Genomic DNA, 14,674 nt, shown 5'->3' with positions numbered 1-14,674 from the left:
GAACTTGTCTAAATCGCAGCTTAACTAGGTTTAAAGGCTTCTGCCAATATAAATTAACCTTTTACTTTGCCATATTGCTTATTTTTGTTTGCTTGTTTGCTTGGTTCTACTTGCAGAAATTTCAAGGTTATGTAGCACTAACCATGCAATCAAAATAGAAATGTCAATTTGCCCTGCACATCCAGCGCTCCTAATGGGGTGGTTTTTCCCCAAAAAATCGGGATTGCGAGGCAGGTTTGTGATAAATTTATTAAGGTCCGAATCGGGGACGGGCTGGAACTGGAGGAATAAAGAAACCGGCTCGAGCCCGGCCGGTACATATTTATTTATTTATTTTGTTCATATTTTATTTATATGGACTATTGTATTTTTTAAGAATGTATTTTATTATAATTGTAAATTTGAACTTTGATGTATTTTATTGTATTTTTATTGCATTTTAGTCACTTTATTTACATTTTATTCATAAAAGAAATTTTTTTATATAAATTTCTTGAAAAAATTATATCAATTATAAAAAAAAAATATAAACAAAAAAAACCGTTCCGTCTCGTCCCCAATTGGGAAATTTCCATCCCTATCCTACCTCTAAAGAAATGAGGAAAATCATGGAGATGAGATGAAAAATTTCCTAGAGGGATAGGGATGGGATTTTAAAAACTAGTCCCACCCCACCCCGTTGACATCACTAAATCAAAAGCTAGAGATCGTGAAATTTTGATTTGAATTTAGTTTGATGCTGCTGGAGAAGTATGCTCTTGTGAGATTTGGAAAGCATTTGTTACCATCTGATTCAACAAATACTAGTTATAGCATAGAATGTTCAGGACCCTGACATTGTTGGAGATACCAGTTATAGAGAGAATAAGATACTTGAAATATGTTTACTGAATAAATTTAAGGCTCAATGGCCACTGTTCAGGAACTTCAGTTAATGCTCAACAAATAATATTTCCTGTTCCTACAAGGGTGTATTTGTTTTTTTTTTTTTTTTTTTTTTTTTTTTTTTTTTTTTTTTTTTTTTGGCTAATTGAAACGTGCATGCAGATGTCTTTTAAGGTTCTAACAGCAGAGATAATGGATTCAATTCATTGTGTTATGTGGAATTTCAAATGATTGATTTTATTCCGTCTCTTCATTCCTCGAGGTTATGTTAAAAATCAAAACCTTTAGTACTTCAACCTTAATAGAATATGAACAAATTGCTTCTTGTTTTTATCAAAGGGATTTATTTCCTTTGGCCATTAAACTTAGAATAGGTTTTATAGCCCTTATACGCAGATGCCTGACTTGTGTAAATAGTTCATGGAAGTCAGATCGCAATAAATAGTCAATACCAAAATAGAGATCTTCTTCCAAACAACGTTAATATCTGGAAAGGACGAGCCAAAAATAAAATCACCAACTTTCATTGTGTTTCAACTATTTAGGTCAAGAGAGAATAACAAGAAATGGGGATGGGGAAGTTCAGTTCCAGATTTATATCTGTGTAATGAAAAAAGGAAACAAGAAATGAAAAATGCATTGACTATTGATTATGTGTGCCATTACATAATCAAACAAAATAAAATTTCTATTTCCCTCACTTTCAAAGGAGAAAAAAAAAAATGTGGTTCTTACACTACTCTACAACAAAGCAGGACTTCACCGACCAGACCCATATTAACTCACAGCTGAAGTTTGCACACCAGACTCATCTTTACTGTCCGCTGAGGCTGCCTAAGGTTGGAGAGCTTTGAGAGGATTCAAAATCACACCATCTATAAGTCCGTAATCTTTGGCTTCTTTTGCACTCATGAAGAAATCACGGAGTGTGGTCGGATAGATAGCCATTTAAGTTTGCTTTATGATGCAGCATTTCATTTGCCTACGGAAAACTAGACTGTTTAGTGGTTTGCTTCATAAAAGAACAACAGCAGAATCAAAGTTGAGAAAAATAAACAAGCATTTTTAATTATATAACTCTAGTCCTTGTATTGAGCACTAAAATAAGCACTCGTGTCCCAGTGGACAAGCATTACTACAGTTGTCATATTGAATCTCTGGCTGGGGATATGCAGACAACTGGAGATATGCAGACAAAATTCAAGGAATTCAACTTCAAAGAAAATCTAATAATTCATATTTTCAAATGCTAATCAATAAACAGTGATATGGGTTCCTATTTAGTTCTAAATGCTTAAGTAGAAGAACATCATCCGTTCTCAACCTTCCACCCATCGAAGGAGAAAAAAAATAAAGGATGGAATCCAAACACTCTAAAGACATTAGTATCAAGTTTCAAGACATCAAGATTTCCACTTCCATATACTTATATAATTTACCAATATATAAACAGGCGTTATAACCAGGTAAATGCAACATAATGTAGATGCAGTGCACTATATGGCAAGAGAAACAAAATGGTTCAAGTTATAGGTTGAAGTTCGAAAAAAGATAAAACAAATTACGTACCTGAATATCTATATCACTTTGCCCACCTTGAGCTCCACCAAGAGGCTGATGGATCATAATCCTTGAATTTGGCAGACTTTATCTTTTTGCTTCAGTAATGCAGCAAGAAGAGACATTGAGAAAATCATCAAATATAAGCAACATTGCAACATACAATGTAAGTCACAAAGGCTGCTTACCTTTGGTCCCAGCGCTAAGCAGGAATGCCCTCATACTGTTCAAGAAAAAACAAGGATAAATCTTTAACTAAAAGGAAACTATTTAATTTTTAATGGTGGGACAAATAAAGAACAGTATTTAAAAAACACCACTCTATTTTAAAATATAGCTACCGATTGATTTAGAAAATTGACAGTCTACAACAACTACTTGTCAATCGTAATATCTTAGAGCAAAACCATTTAAGTTCAAATCTACCCCAGACTTTCCAACTGATAAAGCCAAGAAGCTATCAGCTTTACATTTTATAACAAAATTGGGTGAAAGCCAATGTAACAAGAATGCTAAGGTTTTGAAACATAGTCACTGATTGATCTAGGAAATTTACAATCTACCACTTCTTGTCAATTATAATATCTTAGAGAAAAACAATTTAAGATGCGTAAAATTGCTTCCCTTGAGGTATAGGCCCTGTGAGATTATTGTGGGACACTTTAAAGCTTGCGAGGAATCCAAGTTGCTTTAGTTCTTAAGGGATATGACATGAGAGGTTGTTTCAAGAAAGGTCCAATGACTCAAGCTCTGTTAAATTCCCCAGCAATGATGGGTTACAACTAGTAAGCATGTTGTTGGAGAAATTCCAAGAGTGAAGGGCTTTAAGATTCCCAAACACCTCAGAAATCTCTCCTTCAAATTTGTTGTCTGATAGATCAATGAAAGCAAAGGTATTTGGGATGGCTTCGTAGGACGTAGCTACCCCTTTAGACGTTATTGTGATCCTATAACTCTCATAAGGACTGACCTCATAATAATTTAAAAGAGTATGGCTCCAAGTAGCACTCATGTATCTCAAACCACTGAGTTTGATAGACTTCATGGCATTCCAATTAGAGATGTATTGAGACGGTGACTAGCTAGTAAAATTATTAGAAGACGAATCAAGCACCTGCAATTGGAGAAGTCTAAATCCTTTTTGGGTTTCTCAATTGTACTGTAGAACCCATTTTGGTGCAGTATGAAAAGTTTCAACTCTGGAAGGGATCCCAACCAAGATGGAAAGGAATCATGTAGTTGATTGTTTGAGACTACATCAATCATTTTCAACTGAATTGCATTGTTGCTGCTGCATAGTTGAGGAATCATGCCATGAAATGAATTGTTTCTTAAACTCAATGTCAAGAAAATACTACTTCCCCAAACATTTTGGAACTATGCCATCCAAGTTGTTAGACAAATCAGGGTTATGAATTGAACTCATATTGCAAAATATAGGTGGAATTTCTCCAGTTAGCATGTTTTTTGAGACGTTATAATAAACAATGGATGGTGGAGGAATTGGTAGCGGTCCTAAAAACTTATTCAATGAAATATGAAACATGGATAAGTTAATCCAAGGAAGAACCTGATTAGGCAAAGCCTGTTAATGAGTTATTGCTAATGTCCAACATGATCAAAGTGTCTGTGCTTGTGTTCCGCATCCAAATTGTTATTTGGCTTCTTATCTTGTTTCCACCAAGAAACAACAACTCCAGTTCACTTTGATGCCTGAGAAAATGGGGGAATTTTCTCAGCTTGCATGAACTCAGATCTAGAGACTTGAATTGGTGACTAGTTGCATTTCTGTTTGCTTTTCCAAGGATCAGTAACAAATTATTGTGGCCAAGTCGGAGATGAGTAAGATTTTTCATGTTACAAGACATGTAGAACTTCAAATTCCCACCCAATTTGTTTTCATTTATATTAAGCTTTTCCAGTTTCATGAGCATAGATAATGATTGTGAAATTGGACCATGCAACTGATTATATTGAAGTTCTAGTAGACTTAGTTTGGTAAGGTTCCACAGCCATGGTGGGATTGGACCAGTTATTTGATTATCATTAAGCAATAATGATGTGAGGTGGGTAAGGTTTCGAAGAGAAGATGGAATGTCACCATTGAAATTATTAAACCCAAGGTCTAGACGTGTAAGTTGGGTAAATTTACCTAGGGATAATGGAATAGGCCCTGAAAAATTGTAGTTTCTAACATCTAACATATCAAATGACTCAAGTTTTTCAATTGAATAAGGTAGGCTTCCAAAAAAGTTGGTACCTCCTAGTCTCAATCTTGTAAGTGGGCTTCTTTTTTGGAATTCAGGCAAATGATCAGTGAGATTCTCATTGAGCTGCAAATTCAAACTCTATAGGTTTGGCTGTTGAAAAATTTTAGCAGGAAAGTTACCATGCAGTTCGTGATCCTTAAGATGCAATGTTGTCAAAAAAGTGAAATTTGTGAGTAAATCAGGTACCTCAATGATACGTCTACATAATCAAGGATAAGTATTTCTAAGCTGGTCAAATTCTGAACTAATTTTTTTAAGTTGGGAATTTTAAGCTGCAAAAACTTTTCTCCAGTATCTGGATCATGGTTAGAAGACACATAGAGGGAGGACAACTTGGTCAAGTTTGAAATTTCCAATGGGACTTGGCCATAAAAAGCAGAATTAGAAAGGTTGAGATAAGTTAGGCCAGATGGTCGACCAATAGCAGCAGGAATTTAAGAGAAATTAAAGTGCTTGTCTAGAAGGCTCAGCATTTGAAGATGAACAAGGGTGAAGAGAGTGCTATTGGAGTTGATAGAGCCAAAGAGACAACTACTGCCGAGGTCAAGGCCAATCACATGACCTATCTCTGCAATGCAATCGATGCCATCCCATAAGCAGCAATTACTCCTAGATTTCCATTGTAAAACCTTTGGATAAGCACCTTCAAAAGAAGAAGCAGATTTGTTAATGACAAAGCTATCCTTGAACTGCATCAATGCTGACCTTTCTTCATCATGGCAAGATGGCTGCTTAACATTAGCAAACGATATATAATTATCAACAAAAATATTAAATAACAAAAGCTTTACAACTAAATTCTGAAACACAATTAAGCAAAACGATAACCCCATTATGCTTTATTTATTTTTTTTCTTTTTTTAAGATGAAAAAGGAAATTGGTGTGCTCTGGTTACATAAGCCTGGAAGCGCCTAAGTAAAGGACTTTGTTAGAAAATAACTCAAAATTTTGGGCCCGTTTCCAGCCCAATTTTGTTTTCTCATATAAATATCCATGTATATCAGTTATTAGGGTATTATGCTGCGTTGTGAGATTTGAGAGATTGGATGTATTAGGGTTTTGGATTTTAGAGAGTTGAGTTCTCCATCAATCTTATACCATTCTCTTTGATAGTTGATTAAAGATTCTACCTTCTTTTATGGATGTAGGCACATCGTCGTTAAATCTCTTTGTCATTATTTTTTTTCTCACTCTATTTCTTTGTTGTCTGATTAGTCTCAATTAGATTTAATGCTCAATCCTAACAGACTTCATAGAAATTGAACCATAATGTTGCATTGCATTCATTGTGATTAGTTGTGAAATCAAATTCATGTCACCTCATCTCCTAACTAAAGATTATGGTCTGAAATCCAAACACACAATCATTTCCCATAGGATATCTCCAAACAATATCAAATTGGTAGGTCCCATAAATTAACTCTTGGACATGTGTTAACTTGGAATAGGGAAGTTCCAAGTGAGAACCAACTTTTTCAAGAGCGAAGTTCGAAAATGATTAAAATATATACCCAAGATTCGAAGAAAGCGAACACAAAAATATCATATGCCACATCATTTTGCTAAAAAATTTTTGTGAAAAAAACAAAAATGTAATCCCTGAGGATTACTGTTCATTAATAAATAGATGCAAGGTTACGGATAGCTTTTATATGTGTTTTGATTGCTTGTTTTCTAAATATTTTATTGAAAAATATTGTGAAAGAAAATTGTTCATAACTTTTTTTCAGGAGGTTTGAACCCCTTTGGAAATTTTTTAAAATCTAAAATTATTACATTTAAAAAAAAAAAAAAAACTGATCACTAATCACAAGGTTATGATGTTTAAAATTATCAATATATGCAGATTCAAAATAGATGTTTAAAACAAAAGTGATCACTAAGACAGACATTTTTGAGCTCAGATAAGGCTTCATTAATATTGAGTGGTATTTTTTTAGTTGAAATAATGCCATTTGTTTTGTTGTCTGCTTAATTAACAAATGTTGGATTATATCTATAATATCTTGTAATATACAGAATTTCACATAATGATAGTACAATGAGTGTATTTAATTTGTATTTTTTTCATATTTATAGTACCTTCATTTCGTTTATCAAGAGTACTTTGTTGTTTGAATGGAACAAAATAAATACTTCCTGTTTTCCATGGAAGAAAATAACAGATGCATAGAAACTATAAAATAAAAATGGATAGCAAACAAAATCAATCTACAATATGATGTGGCCAGATATATTATATATAATTTATCTTATGATTTTGTCCTTCTTTTTTTTTTCTTTTTTTTTTTTTGGAAAAAAGATTTTGTACATTGAACCGAAATAAATTTCATGGTTGTAATACCTGTTTACACTGTTCATCCAATGATTATCGAAAACCTAAGCCACTCAGCATTGTCCACATTGCTTTAAATATATGCATTTGTCCCTATAGTACTCCCTCTGCGCTTTACTCTCCACCTTTATCTCCCAAAAGTCAATTATAACAAAATAATAGACTTTTTTTTTTTAATTTTTGGGTAAAAGTAAAGTTTCACTTTTTAAAAGTATGTTATATTAAGTTTTACTTTTAAAAGTACCTTATATTTTATTTATTTATTAAAACTGTGGTTGATATTAGACCTGGCAATTTGGATCATGACACGGCGACAGATTCGAAAATGACACGGAATAAATGGGTTTGGGTTTATTATAAATGGGTTTGGGTCATAATCGGGTCAACCCGTTTAACACGATTATTAATCGTGTCATTTTCGGGTTGACCTGTTTAACTCGAAATTGACCCGTTACGACCCATTTATTAAACGTGTCAGTTTCAACCCGACACGATTATATACCTATTACAACCCATTTAAATTAAATTTTAATTTAATATTTTATCACTAATATAATATTTAATAACTAAAAAATATTATAAATTAAAAATTTTATAAAAATAATTTTCTATTACTAATTTTTTAAAAACAAAAAATACATCTTTAATAAAACAAAAATATAAAAATAAAAAAACAATTTCGGGTTAATAGGTTAATTTTCGGGTTAACGGGTTAATAGGTTAGTTTTCGGGTTAATAGGTCAACACGACCCATTAAAATAATCGTGTTAAACGGGTCGTGTCGTGTTGACCTGTTTATAAACAGGTCGGGTTAGTGTTTTAGGTACCTGACACGATTAATAAATGGGTTGTGTTCGGGTTAGGCATTTTTGACACGATTATTAAACGGATTGACACGAACACGACCCACCAACACGAATTGCCAGGTATAGTTGAGATTGCGAAGTTTACTTCAACTCAAGTCGTCGCCTAAGTATCCGACGTATGCCTAATAAAGTCTCATACGATATAAACTTACACAATAATTTATAGATTTGAATTGACAATATCGTGTTAAATATCAATATCATCCAATAAGAACCAATAAACTAATAAATTTTAACAGGTGAAACATGATAAACACATTAGACCAATTAAAAAGAAGTATTTTGGTAATTATATAAGTCTTATAATATTAAAATTACTTTATTTATTATTAAACATGTATTAATTTTTTTCTTTTTTAGTTTAACTTTCAAAAAATCTAAAAATAAACAATTATTTTTGTAATTTTAAAAAAATTATTTTATCATTTCAAAGTTAAGTGAAATTTAAATTTTTAAATTTGTATTTATCATTAATGGTTTAATGGATTGGATGACGGGTTACACGATAATTTATCGAATGAGTTTGGGTTTATTTATTTTCATACAAAAACTTAACAGGACGTGTTTGGACTAACATAATTCCACACAAATATGACATAACATGATATGAACATGATTTAACATGACACGTTGCCAGGCCTAATTCGACGGCATAAAACGCAAATCACGCAATTATTTCCCATATATATTGATTTGAAAGGATCTGAAATATTTACAAAATAATAAATTCACAAATTTATCAAACTTTTAAAAAAATTACGTAAATATAAATAGTTTTTATAACTTTTTAGATGAAGAATAATTATTAAAATTATTTTTCTCTTTGGAGAATTAGCGATACTACTGTATAATAACTTATGTTTGCATTTCAATATTTTTAAACAAACTTTTAGTGATGTTCTTTTGAGACCTTGATCACTTAGTAGTCTTTATCAATCCAAACGTCTTCTAGCGTATGTCGCATGCATTATTTGCTAAAAAATAAAACCAAAAGACTTTTATCTGGTCCCAAATAAATATAAAAGACTTTGAATTTGTTTCTTTCCTTTCAGTGAAAGATGAGGATGATTGATGTAGCAAAGCGCCAATAGTGAAAAAATCGAAATTCTTTTGAGACATTTAGAATGACAAACTCATCCTTTTTTTTTTTCTTTTTTTCTTTTTTTCATGTAATTTGCTTCTGAATTTCAATCCTTGTATTCCTAGTAAAAAATAAATAAATTATATAATTTGTGAATCATTTTCAAAAATATTGAAAATAATGAAAACCTTTTGTTAAAAGGCATTCTTTTTCTTTTTGTCAAATATATGTTATCTATAGAGATTAGGCGTGCAATAATTAATGTTTGTATTTAGATGTTGTAACAATTTTCAGCAATTTTCTTTTAAGAACTTGACTTTTCTATATCAGTCACATCAAATTGTTTGCCACTATATATATCATTTGCCAAAAATCAAAACCAAAAGACTTTTATTGAAGGGGCAGATGGTTGTTGATAGTGCTATTGTATGTGAATGTGTGATCTGCTTCTCCAACACGGCAAGCATGGTTTACGGTTAGCACCTAAACAAGGTCTTCCTGGCCCACCAATATTTGATTTTAAGTACGCATGGAGTGTTGTTTGAATTTCTACCAGCACTATCTCCTTTCCCAGCCAAGGTTTAAGGGGAAAGGATGAGAAAAAGAGTCTTAATTCCCAAAGATGATCTCTGTTTGAACTTCTTCCACCACTACCTCCTCTGCCAAAATTTCTGTAAAAGGAGCAGAGTACACAAGGAAAGAAATTGAACCTTAATATTTTCATTTATGAATTCAATATATATATATACAATAGGCATGGCAGTTTACATGGAACGAAAAGTACAATCCCGTAATTATGGAAAATTAGTACTATACATGGAAATGATTGATATACAGCAAACAGCATATTAATAAAGAAATTAACACTGATACAATTATGCAGTAGACTCTAGACTAAATAATTTCCTGTTTTATATAATTGCATTTGGTGGGGTTTCCTTTACATATGCATTCTGCTGCACAATAATATGCACAATTTTCTACATGTCAATGTGTTTTAAAGAGTTACTGCTTTTTTTAGATATATGAATTATACATGGTTTTGCAGAAAATTAAGTTAGCTAGCTAGGAGAGTGCTATTTCATTTTACTGCTTATATACGGAAAGAGAGAGAGAGAGAGAGAGAGAGAGAGAGAGAGAGAGAGAGAGAGAGAGAGAGAGAGAGAGAGAGAGATACGCATTATATTCATATGTTATTCTTAATTTATACAATCCATCTTTTAGTATTGAACTGAAACAAACCGTATACGTTGAAAGCTTGAGGTCTATCATATTTACTAATATAGTGTAGCATGTGCCAAAAGAAGCTTCAAACTAATACAATCACCATGTAGAATCTTTGTTGTTGTTGTTGTTGTTGTTGTTCTACTTTTTTTTTTCTTTTTTTTGGGCCCAATTCAATGCCTCATTATAAGTTATAACATACAAATCTACAATAATGAAATGAAATTCCTGTAAAGTAGAACAAGACACAGAGTAATTAATATTAAACTAATACAAACACCATATGGAGTTTTTGTTTTTTTGTTCTTTTTTTTTTTTTTTTTTTTGGTGGGGAAATCAATACCTCATTATATAACATACAAATCCACACTAGCGAAATGACCTAGTAACAAAACAGAACAAAATACAGAGCCATAAAGATTAAAATAGACAAGATCATAGTAAACTAGAAACAAATACAGCTTGGTAGTACTACTCAAGTTCTTTGCCCCCTCCTTCCCTTTCTCCTTTTCGATAGCATCTCAACCAACCATTTAGGCATCCTCTTCATTGCAATGTCAGCAAGAACCACTCCAACAACCAGCCCACTTATGTAACCTGCCAATATAAATATCCAGTATTTTTTAAATACAGACTTTGAATCCTCATGATCTTCTTCAAAAGGTGATGGTGACGACTCTGAATTTCCACATTTCTTTGGCAATAGATCACCGCACAATTCTGGGTTCCCAAAAAAGGAACTGTTATCAAACACATTGAATTGGTTCCCTTGAGGGATAGGCCCTGTGAGATTATTGTGGGAAACATTGAAGATTTCAAGGAATCCAAGTTGCTTCAGCTCTTGAGGGATCTGACATGAGAGGTTGTTTCGAGAAAGGTCCAATGATTCAAGCTCTGATAAATTCCCCAACGATGATGGGATGCAACCGGTCAGTCTGTTGTTGGAAAGATTCAAAGAGTGAAGAGCCTTAAGATTCCCAAACAAGTCAGAAATCTCTCCTTCGAATCTGTTATCTGATAGATCAATGAAAGCGAAGATATCTTGGATGGCTTTGTAGTAGGTAGCTACCCCTTTATACATTATTGTGATTCCATAACGCCCTCTATCTCCATAAAAGAAATGTTGTGTTAGAGTAAAGTTCCACTTGGCACTCATGTATCTCAAACCATTGGCCTTGTTAGACTTCATGGCATTCCAATTGAAGATGTATTGAGACGGTAACTCACCTGAAAAATTATTAGAAGACAAATCAAGGACTCGCAAATTGGAGAAGTTTAAGTCCTTTTTGGGTTTCTCAATTGTACCGTAGAACCCATTATGGTGCAATATGAGAAGTTTCAACTCAAGAAGGGATCCCAACCAAGATGGAAATGAATCATGTAGTTGATTGTTTGAGACCACAATAGCTTCAAGCATCGAACAGTTGGACAAAGATCGTGGTAGCTTCCCTTGCAACTGATTATAACTAACATCAATCATTTTCAACTGACTTGCATTGCTGCTGCATAGTTGAGGAATAATGCCATGAAAGGAATTGTTTCTTAAATTCAAAACTACCAGAGAATTACTCGAGTTTCTCAAACATTTTGGAATTATGCCACCCAAGTAATTATTGGACAAATCAAGGCTGTAAAGTGAACTCATGTTGCAAAATAAAAGTGCAATTTCTCCAGTCAGCATGTTACTTGAGACGTCATATCGAACAATGAATGGTGGAGGAATTGGCAGTGAACCCTGGAACATATTAAAAGAAATATCAAATATCTTCAAGTTAACCCAAGGAAGAACTACAGGAAATTGGTTAAAGCTTGTTAGCAAGTTGTTGCCAATGTCAAACGCGATCAAAGTGTCTGTGCTTATGTTCCACATCCAATTTGGTATTTGACCGGTTATCTTGTTTCCAGCAAGCTCCAACCACTCCAGCTCACTTTGATGCTTGAGAAAATGTGGGAATTTTCTCAGTTTCAATGAACTCAGATCTAGATACTTGAATTTGTGACTTGTTGCATTTCTGTTTGCTTTTCCAAAGATCAATGACAAATTGTTTCGGCCAAGACGGAGACTAGTGAAATTTTTCATGTTAAAAAACATGTCAAATTTCAAATTGCCACTCAAATGGTTTTCATTTACATAGAGAGCTTCAAGATTAACGAGCATAGATAATGATTGTGAAATTGGACCATGCAATTGATTATCTTGAAGATCTATCAGAGCTAGTTTGGTAAGGTTCCACAGCCATGGTGGGATTGGACCAGTTATCTGATTATCACAAAGTGATAATACTGTGAGGTCGGTAAGGTTTTGAAGAGAAGACGGAATGTCTCCATTGAAATTATTAATCCCAAGGTCTAGATATGTAAGTTGGGTAAGTTTACCTAGGGATAATGGAATAGGCCCTGAAAAATTGGACTTTCTTACGTCTAACGTACGTAATGAGTTAAGTTTTTCAATTGAATAGGGCAGGCTTCCAAAAAACTTGGTATCCCATAGTCTCAATGTTGTAATAGGACTTCTTCGATGGAATTCAGGCAAACTACCAGTGAGATTCTCATTGACACAAACACTTAAAGTCTGTAGATTTGGCAATTGAAAAATTTTTGCAGGAAAATCACCATAAAGTTCACAATCCTTAAGATACAATTTAGTAAAAGAAGTGAAATTTGCGAGTAAGTTAGGTACCTCGGATGATATGTCTACATAACTAAGGCTAAGTACTTCTAAACTAGACAAATTCTGAACTAGTGTTTTGAAGTTGGGATTTCTAAGCTGCAAAAACTTTTCTTCTGTCTCTGGACCATAATTGCAACACAGGTCAAGGAAGGACAACTTGGTCAAGTTGGAAATTGCCAATGGGACTTGGCCATGAAAAACAGAACCTGAGAGGTCAAGATAAGTTAGACAGGAAAGTTGGCCAATAGCAGCAGGAATCTGAGAGAAATTGAAATCGTTGTCTGAAAGGCTCAGCATTTGAAGATGAACAAGGCTGAAGAGGGCGCTAGTGGAGTTGATAGAGCCATAGAGAAAACTACTGCTAAGGTCAAGACCAATCACATGGCCAGTCTTCACATCACAATCGATGCCATCCCATAAGCAGCAATTACTAGATCTCCATTCTAAAACCTTTGGATAAGCACCTTCCAAAGAAGAAGCAGATTTTCTAATGACAAAGCTTTCCTTGAACTGCAACAATGCTGACTTTTCTTCATCATGGCAAAATGGCTGCTGCACAGAAGCAACAGATATTATATTAGAAACAAAAATAGTAAATAGCAAAAGCCTTATAAGTAGACGATGAAAAACAATTAAGCACAATGATAACTCCATTATGCTCTTTTCTTTTTTTTCTTTTTTTTTTTTGGGGGGGAAGAACAAGAAGAAGAAGAAGAAGAAAAAGAAATGGTTTGCTCTACTTACACAAACCTGACAGTATTTATAATTAAAGGGCTTGTTTGCGTTATTGTGACTAGGATTAAGAAGTCTACTTCAATTCCATGTATAGATTTCAATTTTGTAGGCCCCATAAGCATACATGATAAAAGTAGTTTTTATAAGTTTTTGAATTAATAATAATTTAAGAAATCTTTAGTTTATTATTCCTTTTTTCCATCTTATGTTTATATGTATAAATGTCTTACCTCTTGACAATTAGCGTATAAATATTATAAATTTCTAATCTAACAGATTTTCCGTAATACTATTTTAAGATCTTGACTACTTAAATTCTTAGTCTTTCTCGATGATAATGTATGCAGTATCTAGCACATAAAAAGTTTGGGACTCACAGGGACAAAGTGCTACCGTCCATAACAATACATTTGTTCTTCCATGTTGTTTTTATACTTTTCTAAGACAACTGAATATTACAACTTTTTATTATTTTGTATTTTTGAAGATATAAAACAACCTGTTTTGTAAAACGATGCCCACACACCTACATTGTTTAACTTTCAACTTTTAAACACATAAAGACAACTTTTTAGTATCCTGCGAAGACTTGATTTATTTGTTTATTTATTCCTTGCTCAGTGAAAGATTTTTTTCTTTTTTTTTGGGCGAATGCGTGCTGATTGAAAGATTTTGAGGTAGCTAACAACCCAAGAATGAAAGATTCAAATAAGACTATATGAACTGTAACAGAACTTCCTTGGGGCAAGGCCCACCCAGTTCAGAAAAAGAAAATGAAAAGATTGTATTAATATGCTACATCAAAAATAATAATTCCAACATCCCAAAAAATAAAAAATAAAAAAGAGATATAAAGAAAGTAAGAGAGACAATTTAGATAGAGAAGAATCGGGGAAAAAAGAAGAAGAAGAAGAAGAAGAAGAAGAAGTGGAGACGCATAAATCACTTTGCATTCTTATGAGAATTTATTTTTCATTTTCCATTTTCCTTTTGTTTTTGGCATTTAAAAAAAAAAGTTATTTGGAATTTTTTAAGGTAAAAAATGC

General features: G+C 33.0%; 1 protein-coding gene across 1 annotated transcript; it reads right to left on the bottom strand.

The window, feature by feature from the left end:
- Window positions 1-10,697: 10,697 nt before the first annotated feature.
- LOC107412963 (receptor-like protein 7) lies at window positions 10,698-13,547 on the bottom strand. Its single transcript, XM_048466229.2, has one exon. It carries the CDS (start codon window positions 13,545-13,547, stop codon window positions 10,698-10,700), a length of 2,850 nt encoding a protein of 949 aa, XP_048322186.2.
- Between the last annotated feature and the right edge of the window lie 1,127 nt (window positions 13,548-14,674).

This window comes from Ziziphus jujuba, chromosome 8 (assembly GCF_031755915.1).
Source record: "Ziziphus jujuba cultivar Dongzao chromosome 8, ASM3175591v1".
NCBI classification, from domain to species: domain Eukaryota; kingdom Viridiplantae; phylum Streptophyta; class Magnoliopsida; order Rosales; family Rhamnaceae; genus Ziziphus; species Ziziphus jujuba.
Note: the sequence above shows the minus strand (reverse complement) of the source record. Positions and strands in the feature narration are given on the sequence as shown.